The sequence below is a fragment of the Petromyzon marinus genome, chromosome 24 (assembly GCF_048934315.1).
Source record: "Petromyzon marinus isolate PM22_M1 ecotype Great Lakes invasive population chromosome 24, UKy_Petmar_22M1.pri1.0, whole genome shotgun sequence".
Lineage (NCBI taxonomy): Eukaryota > Metazoa > Chordata > Hyperoartia > Petromyzontiformes > Petromyzontidae > Petromyzon > Petromyzon marinus.
The window spans coordinates 9,759,626-9,781,145 of NC_133690.1; the positions used below are offsets into that span (position 1 = coordinate 9,759,626).

At 44.0% G+C, this 21,520-nt stretch overlaps 1 protein-coding gene across 13 annotated transcripts in view; it reads right to left on the reverse strand.

Annotated features, from left to right (window-relative positions):
- Positions 1–7,816: 7,816 nt before the first annotated feature.
- Positions 7,817–21,520, reverse strand: part of LOC116945523 (serine/threonine-protein phosphatase 6 regulatory subunit 3-like) — a 61,970-nt gene continuing 48,266 nt past the window's right edge. For 6 of the 13 annotated variants that reach the window (XM_032959876.2, XM_032959883.2, XM_032959877.2 and 3 more), the window contains exons 21-25: positions 16,255–16,588; positions 13,850–13,879; positions 11,912–12,034; positions 11,600–11,698; positions 7,817–9,319 (exon numbers count right to left, since the gene is read on the reverse strand). In XM_032959876.2, the coding sequence (XP_032815767.2) occupies positions 9,268–9,319; positions 11,600–11,698; positions 11,912–12,034; positions 13,850–13,879; positions 16,255–16,588 (638 nt within the window). In that variant the 3' untranslated portion in view covers positions 7,817–9,267. Of the gene's footprint in view, positions 9,320–11,590; positions 11,699–11,911; positions 12,035–13,849; positions 13,880–16,250; positions 16,589–21,520 lie in introns of those variants that run through there. The other 7 variants (XM_032959874.2, XM_032959873.2, XM_032959872.2 and 4 more) reach the window with 7 other exon arrangements.

Sequence of the window (21,520 nt, forward strand, 5' to 3'; positions counted from 1 at the left end):
CATTATCCAGCTTCACGACTGCCCACACAGCCATCTCAAGGTCGGGATTTTAAAAAGTTTGCTAAAATATTCAGAAATATCGGTTGGACTCGTACAAAAATACGTTCTTACCGGGAGCAATGCTGTGTCATTGAGCTGCAGTTCATACACAGGAAAGTTCCAACTTCATAATTAGTTAATAATCTATTTACTTTTAAGTCATAAATAAAATAATAGTTTATTTTGGTATTAGATTGTGTACGTATAATGCCATGTTTTTACTATAACCCTCCACCACCAAACGACAGAGCCAATCGAATCACATTGTCAGGTGAGCAAATACACCAAATGACTTGGTTTTTCAGTAAACTGATGGAATGTTGAAGAGCAACCAAAATCCTGACAATTATTTTAAAAGGTTTCGCCGGAGGTTACATCCAGCATCATCAGGTCTTCACAAAAGCTCAGCTATCGTGTAATCCTTGATTTTTGTTTCTTCTCCAACACATGATTACCTTTCCCGTGGCACATAGCCTTGATGGTGAGAGTGGATGTGTTCTCCTCTAGGTTCTCACGAAATAACAATACAAATCGCACACAACGCTGGTGTTGCATGGTTGAGATTACTATGTACACATACGAGCAGAATCAATAATATTTTTCTGTGCAATGCAGTGCTAGATTTGCTGCTGTAAATCAGCAACACTTGCGGATAGATTGTAAGTTTGTAAGTTGTTTTGTATTGCTCTTTCAATAACATTATACAGTCTATCGAGTGCACTTAGGGGCCGTCCATAAATTACGTCACGCACCTAGGGGGGGTCAGACATTTGTGACGATGTGTGACGAGGGGGGGAGGGGGGGTTTGAGAAATGTGACGTCACATAAAAATGCGCAACTTTAAATAAACTTAATTAAATAAAATTGTTATAACAACACTATTTTTGATGCAATTTTCATTATTAACTGTTTGATTATTTCAATTTACTAAGGTCCCCTTTTATTTATTCCATGAAGGAGCATTTTGCTTCTCCATGGGAGAATGGAGAAGCATACATTTTGTAAAAAAATTGAATGATTGTTATTAAACATTTTGATTCTTATGATTCTACCAGGGCTTTTCATTCTGTGAAATGAATGTGATTGTTATAATTGTACTCTCCATTTTTCTTCGATCTACTACAAAGTTTCAAGTATTTTTTATAGTTATAATTACTTTTAATATTTTATAATTATAATAGAATTTCAATATAATATTCTGAACATATGCAGTTTTAATTAGACGTTGAATATTTTCAAGTTAATTTTATGCTACATTTCAGCTCCTTTTTAATACGTGTTTTCTCCTACAACATCAGAGTGCTGCGCCACATTAAATACGCACTACAATGACAATAGTTGAAAGTGATTTGAAGCAAGTTTTATTTTCAAAATGGAAATATGGTTTGGGGGAGGGGGCAGAGCTTTGTGACGTCATATTTGAGGGGGGTCTGACTTTTTGTGACGTCGTGTGACGGCCAAAATCGTGTGACGTCATTTATGGACGGCCCCTTAACTGTATTTTTAAAAGTTGAATTCCTCAGCAAGTGTTCAATCGAATACAGTACACATAACCTGTGCTTCCATAGCGCTAATCTCCGTTGTGGTCCTGAGTTGAGTTGGAAAGTCGACTTTCCCATGGTCAGGACAAGTCTGCCTATATTACAAGCACTGGTGAATTCTCAAAAGAGAGGAAAAGATGATGATGATGATGATGGCGACGATTAAAATGATGGAGTTGAGTTGAGATGGGGCACATTTGGAATGCGTGACTTTACAATCATAATAGCCCTGTTAGAGATATATGATGGATAATCAGGTATGTATTTTATCGGTTTTCAATAATCGTAACTTGATTAATAACCAGGCAAGCCAAAAGCCGAGCAACCTGTAATTCCTAACATCTATTTTACTTTGGTAAAATACCAACCAACAATTACCCTAAATTTTGATTTAAAGCTTTCGTGACTGCATTAATTCATATTCTTAGCTCTTTCGGTAAAGTCACGTTGAAGGGAAACAATAAAACAATAATATATATAAAACATAATAACAAAATATATATAAAACATAATAAATATATATTTTATTGTTTCCCTTCAACGTGACTTTACCAAAAGAGCTAAGAATACAATTACCCTGACTCTGTCCATCATCCAGCAGTCCAAATGTGCACACCACAACGCAACCTTGCCACTCAACTCGTAACACCATGCGCACTCTAGTGGAGAAAGTGTGAATCCTGTCATCGCGTGTTGGCCCTTGCAGAATTATTGGGTGCCTATAAATACCACAGCACGGGGAAAACTCTCTTGAGCCGGACCTGATTAGGTGGGGGAAATCCCTTTCCATTTCTGGGTAGAGCATACTACAAATGATGTCATCATAATTACGCGACTTTAAATTTTGATTTAAAGCTTTCGTGACTGCAGGGATTCATATTCTTGGCCCTTTCGGTAAAGTCACGTACATAGAAGGGAAACAATAAAATAATAAAAATATAAAACAATACAATTATCACGACGTTTCGACTGCAACACAAGCAATCATCATCAGGTGTGAAAACCACAGCAGGGCCAGCTGTTGCTAGGGACGCCGTTACCAGGGCCAGCTGTTGCTAAGGACGCCGTTACCGGGGCCAGCTGATGCTAAAGACGCCGTTAGCAGGGCCAGCTGTTGCTAGGGACGCCGTTACCAGGGCCAGCCGTTGCTGGGGACGCCGTTGCTGGGGATCGCCGTTGCTGAGGATGCCGTGACTAGAGCCAGCCGTTACTATGGACGCCGTTGCTAGGGCCAGCCGTTACTATGGACGCCGTTGCTAGGTGCACACCATTACTGGGGCCAGTTGTTGCCGCGGAGGCCGTTGCTATGGACGCCGCTACTAGGGATGCCATTACTAGAGACGCCGTTGCTAAGCTGACGGTTGGGCCGGCGTGTCCACATTTTATTTCGTAGTGTACATGAGCACGTTAGCGTTCCGGAGTTTTTAATGTTTCAGTCCACATAAGCACGTGCTCGTTTCGTGCCCGTAACTGCAAGGAAAAGTCGTGGAGAATTAGTTCATTTGTGCGTGCACACCTACAGACGACGGGTTTTCCATATCACGACGTGTGAATGCGTATAAGGTTCGTTCAAAGTGACACATACGGTTGCGTCAACCACGGCGCTTGTGCCAGGCTAGGTGCACTGAGGTCACGTGAAGTGTCGGAGGCCCGCTGTCAGGGTCACGGAACAGACCCAGGTGCCATGGATTGACCGAGATGACTGGCAGATGCACCAACTTGTACGGTGCCCCACCGCTATGCCAACTCTCTGCACTTTATCCGCCCGGCGCTGAGCTCGTTGTTGTGAGAGTCGCTCCTCTGCCCTCTTGGTTGGTGCCGGAGGGCGACTGCGGACATCACGGGCCTCCTCCTCCTCCTCCACAGAAGCTGATCTTTGACACCGCTGGTACCAGTCATGGGCAAGTTCACTGAGCCCCACATCGTCCTCCTGTACCACATCTCTTCTCCGGCCCGTGCCGCGCCAGTTTAGTCCCCTCGATCCCACACACACAAAAAAGATGCTGCTGCTGTTGGCACGCAGGCTACACAACTTAGCCTTCTAATAATGGGCACATAGACATATATAACAGTATAATTGTATACACAGGACTGTATATCTTATATATTTTTTTTTATCGCGCCCTTATCCAATGCGCTTTAGAAGGGTTACGAGTGTGGTACAATGAGGGTGGCTAAAAGCGATACGGTGAATAGGGATGGGGTATGGGGAGGGAGGTTCGTGGGTACGGGAATTACTTGGGGTGCCTTGAATTGGAGGGAAGGATTGGGACAGGTGGGTCTTGAGGAAGTAGCGGAAACTAGACGGGGAGTTTGCTTGCTTAAAATGTAGAATTAGAATATGGACATCAGTAACAGGCAAGGGACAGAGATGCCTAATTTATTGTTACGAACACGCTGTGCAGCATGGGAAGCAAATATACAAAGTCGTCTGACAAAGAGCCCTGTTTTGAGTACACTTACAACTCAGCTCCCCCAAAGTGTGCCCGAGACGAGTGAGATAGAGATAGATAGAGAGATAATATCGCTCTTGTTGCGAGGGTGATACCCAAAACACGTTGTGAGCACGCTTCACAGCCACGCGCAAACCGCGAACGATTCAATTAAACTCAAAGATATCATAATATAATAGTATCTTGATTTGAAGCTTTCGTGACTGCAGGAATCCATGCTCTTTGGTTCTTTCGTTAAAGTCACGCAGGTATAAATTAAAATAAATACAAATTCTTGCTGTGGTTTTCCCCACCTGATGATGATGATGATTGCTTGTGTTGCAATCGAAACGTCGCGATTTAATTTATTTCATTTTGTACCGGCGTGACTTTACCGAAAGAACCAAAGTGTATGGAGGATCCCTGCAGTCACGAAAACTTCAAATGTAGATTGATTAGAGGCAAGCTTATTTATTTTTTTGCTGGCCAATTGCCACACGACGTGAAACCCTGTCCTGCGTAAAACCCAGCAGTCATCGGAGAGATCTCAGAGGTAGCTCTGGGCGATAATTCTTCTGTGGGCAAGTCTCAAACACCAAGGGGCAATTGCACTGCACCGAATGGAAACATCTGGCAACGTGTCGATAACACAATCGCGATAAAATCGGGGGGATAATGAAAAATAAAAATAATAAAAAATATTTTTACCGTTCGCAAAGCTACCACCTTAGTACTGCGTGGAAGCGAATAACTAAAAATAATACATTATTTAAATGCATGCCTATAAAGGGCAGCTTAAATTTCGATTTAAAGCTTTCGTGACTGCAGGGTTCATCTGCTTGGTTCTTTCCATTCTACGTGACTTTACCGAAAGAACCAAGAAAAAGGGCAGCTTACTTTAATAGGGATCACCCTTGGTAGGGCTATTTTAATGCGCACAATAGACAGGAAGGACGAGATCAAAGGGCACAAGAACGCAGCAGCCTCTATAGAAGGAACGAAACAGGTCGACTTTTCCCACAAATCTGGCTGTCGCCTGATGAAGCTGGTTGTAATTACTGGCGTAACGTCGTGCTCTCATATTGTACATTTTTTTTTAGCTTGGGATCTCCAACACACCGGTGTGCTGTACCAGTGACGAATTGGCATGATCTGGTTACGTGATAAGGGGGCCGTCCATAAATGACGTCACGCACCTGGGAGGGGGTCAGACATTTGTGACGATGTGACGAGGGGGGTGGGATTTGAGAAATGTGACGTCACATCAAAATGCGTAACTTTAAATAGACAACACGTTCTACTTAATTACTTTTTAATAAATGCGTTCTCCTACATCAGAGTGCAGCGGCACATTAAATACGCACTACTATGACAATAGTTTAAAGCGATTTGAAGCATGTTTTATTTTGGGGGGGCAGAGCTTTGTGACGTCATATTTGAGGGGGGGGTCTGACTGACGCCGTGTGACGATGGGGGGGGGGGGTCAAAAATCGTCCAAAATTACATGACGTCATTATGGACGGCCCCTAACCCTTACTGGTTGTTTTCTTCGTGGAGACAGGTTTTAACGCCACATTTATATATTTACGCGATCTAGCCCCATAAAACCTCTTATGGAAACAAGTCCCTGTACGCAGACATCTGGGCGCACACCAAGGTATCTGAATAGCAATGAGAAACATGGTTGCTCCAGCGTTACAGGATGGGTTGCACGGGCATCATTGTAAGGTTTTCACTTAAAGCTTTCGTGACTGCAGGAATTCATATTGGTTCTTTCGGTAAAGTCACGTAGATAGAAAATAAAGTGAAAAGCAAAAAACCCACGTATCGATCGCAACACAAGCGCCCACTCACTTTGGAAACCCTGAAAAGCAGTTGCATTTGGAGGCTTGCCCCCTCTTTTCTCTCCGCCTGATGAACACCGCTTGTGTTGCGATCGAACCGTCGGGGTTTCTTTTTTTGCTCGATCATTTTCAATATATTTTTAATTTTGTTATTTTTATTTTCTATCTACGTGACTTTACCGAAAGAACCAAGAATATCATTGTAAGGTGACCAAGGGAGGAAGCAGCCACCAAAAATTAAAACTAAAGACAAAACTGGTTTACGCAAGTGTGCATCGGACAGGACACGTCGTGAGAAGGGAGAATGGCCTAGGGTCAAGACAGATGATGGGAGCCAGAGGCGTACAAGTCTGAGAGGATGACCACCGAGGATTGATGAGATTAGCTCGTAAGCGCGGGAGCAGTGTTTTTTCAAAACTCGTCTGGCCCGCGGACCACTCAACAGATGCAAACATTTCAGCAGACCACCCAGCCAGCCCCCAGCCCTGGTGACAAAAAGCACTTGCCTCTACATGCCAGTAATATTAAATGATTAATATTAAATTATCAATATTACCGGAACATAAACAGCTATAACGTTTTTGTTGGGAGGGACATTCGATCTTAGGCTGGTTTAACTAAATGAAATAAGTAAAATATGAATTAATGTCCGAAGCAAAAGGTATAAACATCGTCATTATTTCCGGATCAACCAGCATGAAGCTTCGCAGCCCCGTGGACCACTAGGACCGTCGCAGACCATTGGGTGTCCCGGAAACCACACTTTGAGAACCACTGCGCTAGACGGATTGCTGCATCACACGCCAGTGAGCGATGGCAAAGACTTTGAAAGGTCTTCACCCAGCAGTGCCTAGTTCATGGCTGATTACGGTGGAACCAAACATTTAAAACGTTGCGGCCAGTCTTCGAAATGGCAGTCATTGCTTGTGGGTAAACACGTTAAACTGAAATGGACAATGTGTTTGGGCCCAGTTGAGACCATGGGTCATCACCATAAGTCATCTTAACTACCATTCTGATACAAACACTACTATACTTTTGTTTAAAGTTATCACAATAACAGCATCGGTGGCTGGTGGCTCAGATGACAGCATTGAGAAAACCCCCGAGATACTATATTTGAATCTGGGCAGCCACCTGTGATTAAACTGGATTGTCAAGCAAATTTGTCCTCATCCCAGTCACTAATAACTGCTCAACATAACCATCATATTTGGTTTTGCACTTGATTTGAATACACGTTCTGGAAGAAAAAAAGTATTGGTATGACTGCCATGTGACAATCGCACTACAGAGCACACGGGAAAATGTAATTCACACAGCGTATAACAAAAAATGCTGTTCTGCAGGATGTTTTAACAAATGCGACATGTTGAAAAAAATTCCAAAAGTTGTCAAATTATTCCGATAGAATTGGAACCATGGGGAAGAATGAAAAAAGCACGAACTTGTGGTGGTCAAATGTGAAAGCCCACGCTTCGGCTGATATTTCAATCTCTAATCAAAAGGCATAGGGCAAAGGTAAATAACCACTCCTGTATCTGCCTCAAGATTCTGTATGAGCTCCTGATGTAGCCTGTGTAATAAAAATGGGACAAGGAGCACCATGGTTCAGAAAGTATTTGACGGTGCATAGCTGTAAAGCTTGGTCTGCAAGTGCTGGAGGCATTTTTCACCCATGCCACTGCTTTCCAATGACCCGAACCCACGCTGCTTGCCCCTATGTGAAAGGGAACGACGATACCATGGTGCTGGATTTTTTTAGATTGTCAAATCAAAATTCATCATGGGCTTTCGTGATTGCATGTGAACACTAAAATAAACAAAGGTGATTGGATAGAAAAATATGCAATACAATGTAGGTTGGTATAATCGTCACCCTTACTAGCAAGCACGCCCATGCACACACGCAAAAGCACACGGTACTTCAATTATATAAAAAGAGCACGTAGCCGGTGACCTCTGTACACAACGGTTATTTTATCAACAATTTTGTTTAGAGGGAAAGGTCATGTGGACAGGGGAGGGAAAGGGAAGATCCAACAAGGGAGGAAAAAATAAGGGCATTTTTTGTAATTGCATTCAACGAAAGGGGGTGGGGGGGGGAGAGAAAAGACTTTATAATAATACAAAGCTACCTGAATCACACGGAACATAATCGAGAGTGCATATAGAAGCATTTGCGTTAAGTTTAATCAAACACTTGGTAAAACATCAACAGTGGCACCGACAGCCTTATTATTAAACAGCCACTCAAGTTGTATTTATGGCAATTGGTTTAATACAAGCAATTCCAAAATATCCAAGTATACACTGCAATTCTACAATCTGGCCAGGATTTAGTTTATGTTGGGAAAGATGGGGCCTTAGGGGAATGTGGGGGGGAGGGGGAAGCGGTGTGGAGAAGGGTATGGTTTGGCAGAAATTAAGATAACCACAACGTTACTCCTCCGGGCTGCTAATTCAGCTGTATTTTGTACAAGATGCAAACACAGGAACAGTTACACAGTAAGCGTAGTCGACAGCACGTTCAGCAATGGAGCTCGCTCACGTCAGAAGCCTCCTTTGTAGCTTCACCATCAATTTGGTCTGTCCATTTTAATTTAGAAACGTCAAACCACTTGACAAAACAACCATGATCATTTATTATCGCGTCCAATGTCTCACGTCAGGGTATGTTTAGTTAATTACATCATTTGAAATGGTCCATTCATAATATTAGTTTCAGACGTACAAGATATATTTGCACATTTCTTTCTAAAGTTAATTCCAAAGCGATGTATTAAACAATACGATCGTTGCCAAGACTGAATGACCATTCTGTGTTGCCGTTTTAATTTTTTTTAATGTATATTTTTTGCAAAACTTTGCTGCTTTCAAAAAAGTACAGGCCATATATTACCTTACTTAAACAAAAATATGTTCCTGCTGTCAAAACGTATGTGCTAGTCCTGTGATGTGCCATTCCACTGGGAAAGTTTATCCTTTTGTCTACTGTTACCCTTTGAAAACGCTTAAGGTTTGCGATTAAAAATCTGCACAACTCTAAACTTAAAACGTCAATTTACATCGGTTGCTATCCCCCCCCCCACCCCGAATTCTTTCCTTGCACACGCAAAACGCAATAACAGGGCTGCTATATTATAATATTGCTCTCTTCTTTTACTCAATAATATATTCTGTGAGGTTTAGTGGCTGAACGAATTTGGGAGGGGACAATGGTAAAAATACAGCCGAGCTTTCAATGCGCACCGCTAAAAGACCTAGGCTGGATATCGAGACGTACGCCGGGAACAACTTTACACTTTTTATTGTTTTTGCGACTTGTTCTGATAAGACTTCCCCAGTCTCGACGAGTGTGAGATTTCCCCCAGCCACGACGAAATCAAAGGTTTGCGCCGCACTTCACCACTAAGCTGACGAGACGCTTGTCATGACTTCACCTGCAGCAAGTGGCTCCGGCCTGCCAAAAACAAACCCGCACAGAGCACAACAGTTTGCATTTAAAAAAACACGGGCGCTGCAAACTGATAGAGTATATTTCATAAATACTGCACTGGTCCAGAAAGAAGGGCACTTTCCCAAAACTTTTCCAACTATATATTTTTTTATAGGGGACATTTCAGGCAATAGCTCTTATTCCTAGCACAGATCATATATCATATATGTGCTATGAAGAAAGGCAATTGCCCATATTGTCGCCAGTTATATATTTTTTTCCATTTTAAAGCAGTGCTATGACAAATTTGTTGCATTTTTGTTATTTGTGCTTGTGCACCACTACCACCAATGCAGTATCACCAAAGCAAATGTTATATTTCTGAATCAATGGATGCGACATAAGTAATTTAACTTTACATAATATACATCATAGCACCACAAAATACGGGTACTAAGTTGAACATTTGCATTAAACACTACCTGACCATGCATGACAGTGAACATCTGTAATCCAGCTCTTTGGAGGAAAGGTTGATGGATCGCACGGATTTTAGGATAAGCTGCAAGACTTTCAAATCCCCTAAGCTGTGAAGAGGGCAGGGGCCCCGAGTACTGAACGGCTTACGCAATTCTATAAATTGCGTAGGCCATGATTTTATACAATTACGATTTCCCATGGGATTTATGCAAGATGGCAAACAATTACGTGAGAATGTAGGGGTGGTCGGGACCGGCCTTAAATCTGCCATTAATCTGAAACTGCTCCATTAAAGGTGAGTTCTCCATTTAGTAGTTGTGTTTGAGCCGTTGTATTTGTGTTATTTGTGGTCGTTGCTGTGTGTTTGCAGTTTTGTTGGAGCAATTATAGTTTGGTGTGTAGTTGGGTTGGCCCACTTTTAGTGATGGTTGGTTATGGTTGTTATGAAGCGGTTTGTTGTGTATGGCTGTTTGATTTGTTGTGTATGGTTGTGGATGTTTAAGCACTTTATGTGACGTACCGTTGTGGTTGCGATGAAGTGCTTGCCTATGCTACGAGAGTTCAATGTCGCTGCTGTCATGCCACACAACCCTCTGTTCTTGCATCTCCCACTGCTGCTGCAACTAATTGCTAAGTTAAATTTTATAGAGATGGACACACAAAACATAAAAAAGGGTGTCCACCTTATCAGTCCCAAGTTCCTCTCTTCTACTTCAAAAGAGGAAGTGCTGTAGCAGCAATCCATGGAAACTGGTAACAAAAATCATTATTCCAGCCGATTGGCTGGTGTAGCGGGAGTGATGATACGTTACTCCCGCTAGCGACCACTGATACATGTCCATCTTTACGATCTGACGGGAACGTGCACATATACTCCGCATTTTGCACTCCGCATTTTCTGAATCTACGAAAATCGCTGCCTGGTAGGTCTTAAGCAGTTTTTCTCTAGTCAAGCACCAGGAAACGGCGGCACAGCAAATGGGTTCATGACCTGTGTGTGCACACATCTGAGTGTTCTCCCGCACCTCCCGATACATCGAGACATCAACCCAGTGCCGTCTGTTCGCCTAAAATCACGCCACCCCTTCTGGATCAGAGCAGCCTTACTCCACGCCACAAATAAAAATGAAGGCGAGAGATAGAAGCGAGAGTCTGCAGCCAACATAAAAAAAATCAACATCTCGTACAGGACCCTACCGTCGAACCTCCCGGTTTCAACCTTCCACGCCGCCAATGGTCGACCATCAACCGAATCAGGACTGGGCATGGCCGATGCGGCCACCCGATGCACAAACGGCGCAACGAAGGTTCGGCGGCCTGCGAGTGCGGCCACCGATGTCAAACGATCGACCACATTGTAAACAGCTGCTGTCTTCACTCCTTTAAAGGAAGAACGGGCGGGATCCACTCTGCGTCTGAACAGACAATTGAGTGGATAACAAATCTAAAATTACATCTTTACTCTGCTGCTGTAAATCCGTACGAAAGAATAATTTTTACTCGCATATGCGTGTATTATCTTTGGGTACTCCAGTTTTCCCCCCCGCAAAATACTTCTTCATAAGGAATCGGCCAAACATCCCAATGCAGTGTTCTCTTGAAAGTCTCAAGAAGTGGCAAGGCCTTTGTGAAAATAATATTAAAATATATTCTTATTTGAAACATGCCGGTTGACAGATATGTCTCCGTTTATGTCAGTGCATATAAATACATTAATGTTTATGTTCTTTTCTTCATATAGGAATCACTTTGCGATGCCTGTATGAATTAAGACTGACGTTGCATGTGTGTGGTGGCTCCTTCATCACTGCCTACCGGCATCACCTCGGCAGGGTTTCTGGCAGGACTTCCTCCAGAGGTCCATTCTCTACGGGCACCGCTATCGCCAGATCCTTGCCAGGCTCCTCATGGCCCGGGGAACTCCTGAATGTGTACAGCAAAAGCAGACGCACTAAGCCTAGGTGGCCAGATGTCTCAGACGCACTCATGAGGTCCTGGGTTTTGACTCCAGACAGCCAGCCGCCCACGACTAAACTGGATTCTCAAATGTCTTGAGTTAATGGTTTCAGCTCAGTCACCAATGATCATCACGGTAAATTTGGGTGTGCACGCGGTTTGGGGTGAGGGACGCCGTACCTGTCCGCTGGGCCAGTAGTCCGTGAGGGCTGCGCAACTGGACTTTGCGGGGACTCGGAGCCACTGAGGGACATCTCGGTGATGGGAACGTCATCCGAGCTCACCACATCCGCTGCGTCACTGCTGCGGGGGACGGGACAGAAGAGGGAAAAACACAGGTGTACACGCATACACACACGGATCTGCGTGGAACGCTCACCGTGAGACACCACCGCATTGCACTGCTCCCCCAATCCAACCGCCCAAAAGTCGCTAGGTAACGACCACACCATTTCATTTCCTTCCTCGTTTTAAATGGTATAATTTCGTTTACAGTTATTTGCCATTGCTCTTATCGCTCATGCTGAAAGCTTCCGAGTGGGAAAATGAATGAATGAAATGTAGGTGGCAGCGGAGGCAGGCGGCTGGCAGCAGGAGTCATTCGCCAAAAAAATATGCAAGCGCATGTGCGCTGTACGTGCATAAATAAAAGATCATTACATGTTTAATCAACCACACAGAATACCTCTCGCCTATCCGTGACAGATGTGATCCTGGAGCCTGAGTGATTATGGACAATTTTAAATAAATAACTTTGAAAGTCCAATATAGAATGATTGTTTTAAACACCTATCTGTTCTAGCTATCTATTTTTCTTTTTACAAGGTAAGGACCACTGAACTATATAGCTCTTTTTCATAAGTGACCTGGCCACAAATGAAAGCTTAACAAGTGGCCTATCATGTGGAAATTAAAAGCAGCCAAATAATCTTAATGCTTTATGCCTGTTTAATAAATAAAGCCTGTTTCAATCGTCCCCCTTTAACCTAGCGGATGTTATCTTTCAAGATTAACGTGGGGAAATCTTAACTTTTAAGTTTTATTTAAAAAGATGCGCACGGCACGTAAAACTGAAATGCATCACTTATAAAACCCTGATTTGAAAACGTAAAAGGATTTCTGGTGTCCCCTCTTATTCCATGCTACACTGTGATTGGCGTAGGCAACCGATAGATGGAAAGCACATTGTAACTCTGCAGTTACACTACAGACACCTGGGTGTTGTTGTATGTAACCTTGTTGTATGACCTCCACGTATATTTAATGGCTTCTAAACAGGCTCAGCGGTGTGTTGCCACTCTATAATGCTATCTGCATACTTTGTGTTGTATTCGGTCAATTGGATCATTCTAAGAGGGTATCTGAATCATAATTTTCATGTTCTTATGGCCAGTCTTGGGAGAAATGTACCAAAATTAGCTAAAGGTGTGCAAAACATGGTCGGAATGAGTCGCAATTGCATCACTGTAGCAAATGCTGCATTGCAATATTTGATTTGCCTATTATAAGTGCTTTTAAAGCACATTCTATAACCAGCCAACCTGAGACATGCAGCATAAATTGCTTGGCACTCCCAGCCACATTTAGTCAATGAACAGTGTAATCGGGCTGCACTTAGTTTGATCCCAGAAATTACTGCTTTCCATACTAATTCAGCATAAGTATGCAACAAAGTCACATTTTATAGTTAATGGTTGATTTGACATGCAACGGCCAAAAAAACCCACGACAAATTGATGACCTCCATCCACTCAGCTCAGGTAGTGGTATTTTTAGTGCACTATTTAAGCGCCTCAAAATGTTTATTGAAGCCGATGCATGTCTCTAGAACTGTTAGAAATGTAGCGTTTGATTTCTTTCCAATAATGAAAAGACATGTTTGATGCGGCAAAAAATATCTTAAGACAGACATGCTGGGAAACAGAGGGCCAATGGTGACAAAAATCATCATTAACGAAAATTACAAAAAAGCAGAACGGTGAAAAGAAGAGGACAGCCAAAGCTACATCAAAACAAAGAAAAAAAACAAGCAGGGTTTCGCTGTGCATGTGCCAAAAATGGCATGGCTCAATGGTCAGTGAGGAACTCTTTTTTTAAGAGGCAGCAAAATCTACATACCATCTACATGTTGACCTAAAGATCCTGCACCTCATAGAAGCCAGTGGGAAGGGAAGACAAGTGCAACAAGAGATCACAGAGTCACTCGGCGCTCTGCCCAAAGCAGCTGCCACTGCAGCAAACAGCAGCGGCAGCAGAAAAGTGCAGCAGCAGCAGCAGTCCATAAGCAAGGTGGTTTAAAGGTCCGCGCACCTTTTGCATGAACCTGAATGGTGGCATAAAGAGAATTCTGGACATAAGGACACTGCTAGAATTGTTTCATGAGTCTTAACGAGCAGTGGATTAAGTTCTTGTTAAAGTGAAGCCCTTGTGTAAAGTATTCATTACGTTAATAGGCGAGGACGTGGTTATTCCGATGCTCTTAAAATACTCTGACCTACTTTTCATCAGTTTTGCAAATTAAAAATTTGCCATTTCCGTAAATGCACTTCATAATGTATTATTTCAAAGTTTGCTTACTACCTTGTTTCTTATACTAAAAAATAATGTCCATCAACGTCTAAATTTTAACAGCCTCATTTTAAAGTTTTTTTAAGCCACCACACTATAAAACTGTACAGCTGTAAGTCAACCAAACAAATATTCTGGCTGTCTCGACTATGAAGGGCCGTTGCCCAAAAAGTTTACCTATTTTAATCTTCTCACGCAATCAAGTCATACATTTTCAGCCTATACTTGTGTAAGGATGCTGTTAAAACAGTATACAGTGGTGTCACTATGGGCAGAAAGTAAACTCCATGTGAATAAATTTTGATCTAAAGCTTTCGTGACTGCAGTGATTCATATTCTTGGTTCTTTCGGTAAAGTCACGTTGAAGGGAAGCAATAAAATAATAATATATATAAAACAATAAAATTCTCACGTTTCGACTGTAACGCAAACAGCCATCATCAGGTGTGAAAAAAAACAGTTCAGTGAGTAGACTTGCCGTTGGTTTTTCACACCTGATGATGACTGTTTGCGTTACAGTCGAAACGTCGTGAGAATTTTATTATTTTATTGTTTCCCTTCAACGTGTCCATGTGAATACTTAATCGTGTGCTCATTTGTAAAACTATTACTTGTGACGGTGGGAATTCTCACTCTGACGTAGAGTTATCTAAATCACGTTATTTTAATTATTTTTCATCGAGTTGTCGGTTCACAGAATGCGAAGCCATGCTACATCAACACAAAGTTCACGACCAACAAATAAAGAAACACAACCACTACGTCGTCATGGCCCAAAGAAACAATTTCAACAAAATGTCACTACCACAGTTGGAGGATGGAATGGTACAATTTTAACAAAATACATTATCTCAGTTTAGCTTTATTATATGAGCGGCAGTTGCCTTCACTGGTATGAACACAATCCGCCTGTGAAATTAAATGTTTAACTTTATAAATCGATGCATTTTAGAATATCTGTTTTCCATAAATTCCTAAAAAGGAAATGATATTTAAATAAATGGCCTTGGATGACAATCTATACACAGCTACTCTCTGCATTTTAAAAGGATCAAGTCAGTGTAAGGAAGTGTAAAGATTAATGCAGTGGATTTAAAACCTTACCGGAAATTTAATTAAAGGTTTACTGTGACTTTTGGAGGAAGAAAAGTTCTCCATCCTAGCCAAGTGTGCATTTTAAAGTGTTATTTCATGCGAATGCTTAAAAAAGTGGTGTTCGTTAAAGATCTGACGCCATAAGTAGAATTAAACTCCCAATGTTAGACTTCATGTGTCACCCAGCATTTCACGGTAGGCACAACTAGAATTGTAATAATCTGGACAAAGTGATATATTTTTTTATGCATTTGAAAGCCACAACTCGTAAAAAAGTTCTAACAAGTAACAATGCATTAATATATTCAATACATATTTAGTTGGAACATTAGTGAAATATCATGGTATCACAGCAACATGGAATAACGTGAGAGTAAAAAAACCTGACATGAGCTGTTGTGTGGGACACACCTGTAATCTAGAACTTTATGGGCAGGGTTGGTGGATCATGGACAAGTGTGAGATCCCCATCCTGCTGAGCTATAACGTAGCAGTTCAGTGAGTAGACTGCTGAACTATACACATGAATATTGAGCAATATCCCCTCGTGTATAATCGGCTTTCACACACTTTGATTTTTATAACAGGTTTTCAAAGTATCCCTGTTGAATGCTCATTTCCATTGGCAGCCCTATGCAAGCCAGTTGCATAATTTCCACATTCCTGCAGCAGGATCATTCTCTCTGCAAGGGGAAAACCCACAGGAAACTTCCCAAAAAGATGGCACTCAATCAGGATTCAACCCTCACAACCCAATTTTCACACGGCAACAAGAAAGCCTCACGAAGCAAAAGGAGGTTCCACACTCTGCATTTGCGAAGCCCTCGCCCTGCCCGTCGCTCTCCGCGCAGAGCAGTTACCTCTTGAAGACCGCCGTCTCGCTCTTCGCGTCCATGGTGAGGCACACGGTCTCCTGCACGGAGCCCGTCGTGATCGTTTCCGTGACCACGCAGCCCCCGGGCCGCGAGCCGGCACTGCTGGCAGCTCCGCCGGGAGCAGAAGAGGACGACGGCGACGCCCCGACTGCCGCCGCCGCCGCCACTTCCTCGTGATCGTCGCTGTCCGAGCCTCCTGATGAGCTGTTGTCATCGTCCGAAGGCACGCCTGGTGCAACAGCCCGTGCTGTGTGCAAACTGCTGCTGCTACTGCTGCCACCTTCGGGCTTCTGCTGCTGCTTCACCACCGGTGGTAGGTCTGGAATGACCAGCAGCAAGCGTCAGGGTGTGAAGTGGCTGACAATGAACAAATATCACTGTGTGCCTCTTTTTGGAGGCCTACTGTTGTGGATGGTGATAGTTTGATGGTGGCCGCATATCAAGGTGGACTTACAAGTGGAACTGCATTGGCAGTATTAGAGGTGCCTTACAAATGCAAGGTCTGTGTTGTTGATGTATCTGCCCTACGCTATACCGGTTATTGCTATCATGAATAAGCACTATCAACATCGTGTGTATATGACCCTGTATTAATAAACCACAAGCACACACACAACTTCAGCGGAACGTAAAACTCTGCACACTACCAACACCAATCACTGACCACAAAAAACGTGTTTTTATACCTTGGTAAAAACTATTTTGTGTTTTTTTCTAGTCCATACTGTTTGCCACCAATCCAATGTTATTCATAACATTCAGCAGTTCCCTTTGGGCCACGGAACAAGCTGCAGATAAAGCAGCCATGATCATACTTCCCCACCGCTACCCATAACCGTCACTACTGATAGCAAAGCACCCCCAGCGGTAGGGGGACACAAATAACGTATTTACTTTTTCCACGGACACAACAAAGGCCATGTGGAGAGGGAGTAGAGAGCATATGGTAGAAAGGAGAAGTTTGACACTGACAAAAATGGGTCCCATTGCCACAGTACATCCCAGAAGTGGCTTCATGTATAGTCTTGGCCTCTACCACAGATATGGTGCCCTGGGCATGTGCTCTAAAATGACTAGGATGTTCCTTGCCCTGGTCACCGGACTGGCTTTCAGCTCTCGAGCCTGCTGGCTGATGAGCAATGCTTTTTTGTCCGGAAGCCACATCTGACCCTGATCCTTACAGATGTCGTTACTGAGGTGATAGTCGCTGCATTGAAGGGAAAACTAGGCTGGGTTCATCACCCAACCATGGTCCTTGAGCAGTCTAAGGACAGCATCGGTGTCCTGCTGGAGTTTAGGACGTGATATTCTTATCAGGTCATCCAGATAGGGGTAACTGAGAATACCCCTCTCGTCGTCACCACCAAAGCCACGACAACCTTGAACACCAGCCAGGCAGAACGGCAGCGCTCGCTTCTCAGTGTTGCCTGAGGGCATCAAATCACAGGTACTGGAAGCAATATGGGTGAAAAGGAACGTGCAGGTGGGCATCTTGCAGGTCTACCAAAGTCATCCCATCACCCTATTGCAGGGTATTCCTGATAGCACATCAGGATTCAGGATTGGCCTAAGGCCCCCTGAGCGTTTTTCTGACCGTGAAAAATCCGGAGAAAAAACCCCAGCCCTTGTTAGTTTGAAGCCATGTATTGAATGACTTGGATACCGAAAGGTCTTGAAATTTCCTGAGCGAGCTCTGGATTCTCCAACGGAGAAAAAGGTTTGAATCCACTGAAACATGAACCTGGAAGCCCAGTTTGTAGCCCTGCTCCATGACCGCTCGGACATGTGTCCCTTGTCGTGCGAGCCCACACCTGCGTAAATATGGTTAGATGGCTCCCTATGCATGCAGGAGACAGGGGGGGGACCAGCTGCTCTCCTTGGAATCATTAGTAGTGCTGACACTTGTGCCCTAAAGTGGCTAAATCAGCTCAGAACTGTGGCCATTTCAGCGTGTCCTTTGCCTTGCTTCTGGTACAGTGGGACTTGTAGGTTGGTTTGGAGCCGGGCTCCCTGCTGTAATACCAGGTCCAACGTCCAAAGGCCCAATGGTGGACGAAAGGACTTATTTGCATCGTTCACCTTAAGTCGTTCCGACAGTCATTGATAAAGAGGATCTCCCCTTCAAACAGCTGGCGGTCAACTTCAGTCCTTGAGGCTAGATCACCCTGCGGCCCACTACGACAGCAGCCAGTACACCTTGGAGGCACTGTTCAGCACATCTCCTGCGTTGAGGGAAAACATGGTCGCATCCTGGAGGTAGGTCTGGTAGAACTCCTGATCCTTCATTGGGCTTGGAGTCTTCAACAACTCGATGATGAATTTGGCTACGAACGCCACGTACGTAGCGCTGCATATGGCAGAAGCTGGGGCATGATGACGTATCTTCAATTCCTCATCTAGAGCCCTGTTCATTGCATCTGGCAGGGCCTGAGAGCTTTCCTCCTTTAGGGATCAGAGGGAAAGTTTTAGCGACCCCCTTTCATCCAGTGCGTAACGAGCCTTGAGGCTGCGTGGGGCCCCTGCTGGCTTCATCCACTTCCGGCGGAACCGTTTCTTCAGAAACTCTGGAAGCGGAAGCGTTGTATTTCTTCACAGTAGATAACTGGTGAAGAATGGCTCTGCCTCAGTCGGCTGAGGTTTCTCCGGTTCACAAAGCTTGAGCTTGCGCCTGGTCCTGCGTCTCAGCTAACGCTGGAGGTCTTTTGTTGAAACATCCATTTCTTAGTTTGTCTCACCTGACGATGACTCAGCCAATAATGAGTTATGTTGCCTGTTAGGTTTGTTGACTTGACTCTGCTCAGCTCCTCTATCACAGCCTCCTGCATGAAGGCACATAGCTGATGCTTGTTCAGCTGTGCAGGGAATGTTGTAGCATCAGACCAACGACAGCAGAGGGGGGGGGGGTGGTATTCCTGGTCGACGCAAGGTCAGACTAGTTCCGGAAATATTTTCATCTTCTGAGGCTGACACTTCCCAAGTAGTGTGCAGGTAATGTGGAAACACCTCAGCTGTCTGGTTGGGACCATTGGGGCCTCCTGGGCTGCCAAGGGAAGAATTCCCCTGTCACACTGATGAGGACAATTTGATCCGCATGGTTTCTGTGGCAGCGTCCCCGACCAGGCTTGCATTAGCTCCATGCCCTTGTCCGCCTCTTCCCAAAAATAAGCGGCCACAGGGAAAAGGTCCTGGTCCCTGGATGGCCGACCAGGGTTGCTGACAAGTACCTCCCTATAGCTGTTGTCTATTGGTATGGCCGCGTCAGTTTCATCTGTTGCTTCACGCACAGCGAAGTGATCACTCGCTGCTCATCAGCTCCTGCCCGCTTCGTGCCCTAAGCTCATCCGAAACCTGTCCAGAGCCACTGGCTGCACCACCGATTGAAGCCCGCTCCTGGACAATACCGTCACCGCCGTGAGCAGTCGATACGGAGCAACCCTGACAAAATCAAATGCCACTCTGGCTAAAACATTGCGACCGAGTCGCTGCGCAATTAAAGCACAGCCTGTGATCGGGGATAAATTATCGCGCACGCTCGCTGCTGCACATGCTTGGTGCGTGCTTAGAATGCAGGCAGTCAACAGGCCATATCGCAATCGCGAGCACTTCCGTATTTGGCAGCATGGATCGCGGTGCTAACCCTCACCGCGATCCATGCTGTTAGCTGCAGTGCTCGTTACTGGGGATCAACTAAAAGCAACCAGAGCAATGCTGTACATCGTGCCCCCATGTACAGCGTCACATTTGCTTGCACAAACCGCTTCAGCAGAAGAGCCCTCGTATGACGCGACCCTTTTTGGCAGGAAAAGCAATGCATCGGAGGAGGGGGGGGGTCTTCAGAAGACTTGACCCCAACGACCTGCTGATTCCGTAGCATCAAAATAAATTTGCGAGGCCATGTGCGTGACTTTTCACGCTTGCAATTTAATAGCAAACGTCTTCTTGACCATTTGCCAAAACTGGATAGATTACTGCAGTCGACACAATTATCCACATCGCGATCGACGCCCAAGACCAAGCAACACGTCTGCATTTACAGAGTCTACGCAAAAGTGTAGGGGCCACGTGGGTAATGGCATAAAAAAACTAATATTTTATTACACCACACGGATAGTTACTTTTAAACTTTACAAACGTTCGTGCGGACACAGAAACCAGACACACAAAGAGCATAGATAAGACAAAATATAGTTCCTTGCTTGCTTGAGGCTCTAGACGTGTCAAAAATGTAAATGTTTAACTCATATCTAGGATGGCAAGAGCCTCAGTTGCAAGCCATAGGGGGTAGGTGGTTTGACTGGGCCTCCCCTCAAAATCGTTATCTGCTGCATATTCCACGGCCATGAATGGGATTGCTTCATGTTATGAATACCATTTGACTGGCAGTATAAGACAAAGAGAAACCGCCCGTCACCGAGCGCCCTTCATGATGTGAAGTGGCACAAATTTAATGATGCTGAGTAATACATGGAGTGCTGGCATGCCATAAATGAAAAAAAACAGCTTACCAACTGATGCCCTAAAAAATAATACAAAGACATTTTTCCAGCCTCATGGGTTTTATTTTAGAAGGAAACTGCATTTTGATTTTTGGCCTATTGCCTTTCATGGAGTGTTAATGGATATGGGAAAATAACTATAAGACACAGAACAATCAAACACGCCATTTTCTGGTCACCGTGCAGCCCAACAAGTTTCAGACTCTCACAAATGTATGCAATTCACCAACCCGTGTCTCCAAAGTTCTAATATGAGGTGCCCAATGTAGCCACCATGCTCAACATAGTGCTTTAACAATGCTGGTTCTCCCAATGTAACAACTTCCATTCAGACACCTCCCCCCGCCGTGCCTTTTTTATTGTATTTTTCTCATGTAACCTAAGAATCATGTAATTTAAGAATGAATCCATTTGGAAATATCACAAAGCCGTGAGAACATCTGGAAGATATTTTTGATAGTATGTCTCCCACAGACTTAAGCGGCCTTTTTATCAAACTTTTCCCACGCGCTCCCTATCAGATGCTGTATGAGAGTTAAAACTATATTTTTTCGGAGCTCAAATTTACCATCCAAATTTATTTATTCGTATTGTGCAGTTTTTGGTGGCCAGGCAGAGTCTATGAAATCGTTAAAACTTGAGTTTAAGCACAGTTGGCTGCTCAGATTAAAACTCAGGTTCAGTGGTACCAGTTCAGTGGTCTCCTACCTTCCAGGCTGTAATTTAGCTTGGTGAAAATTCGACATCCAAAGTAC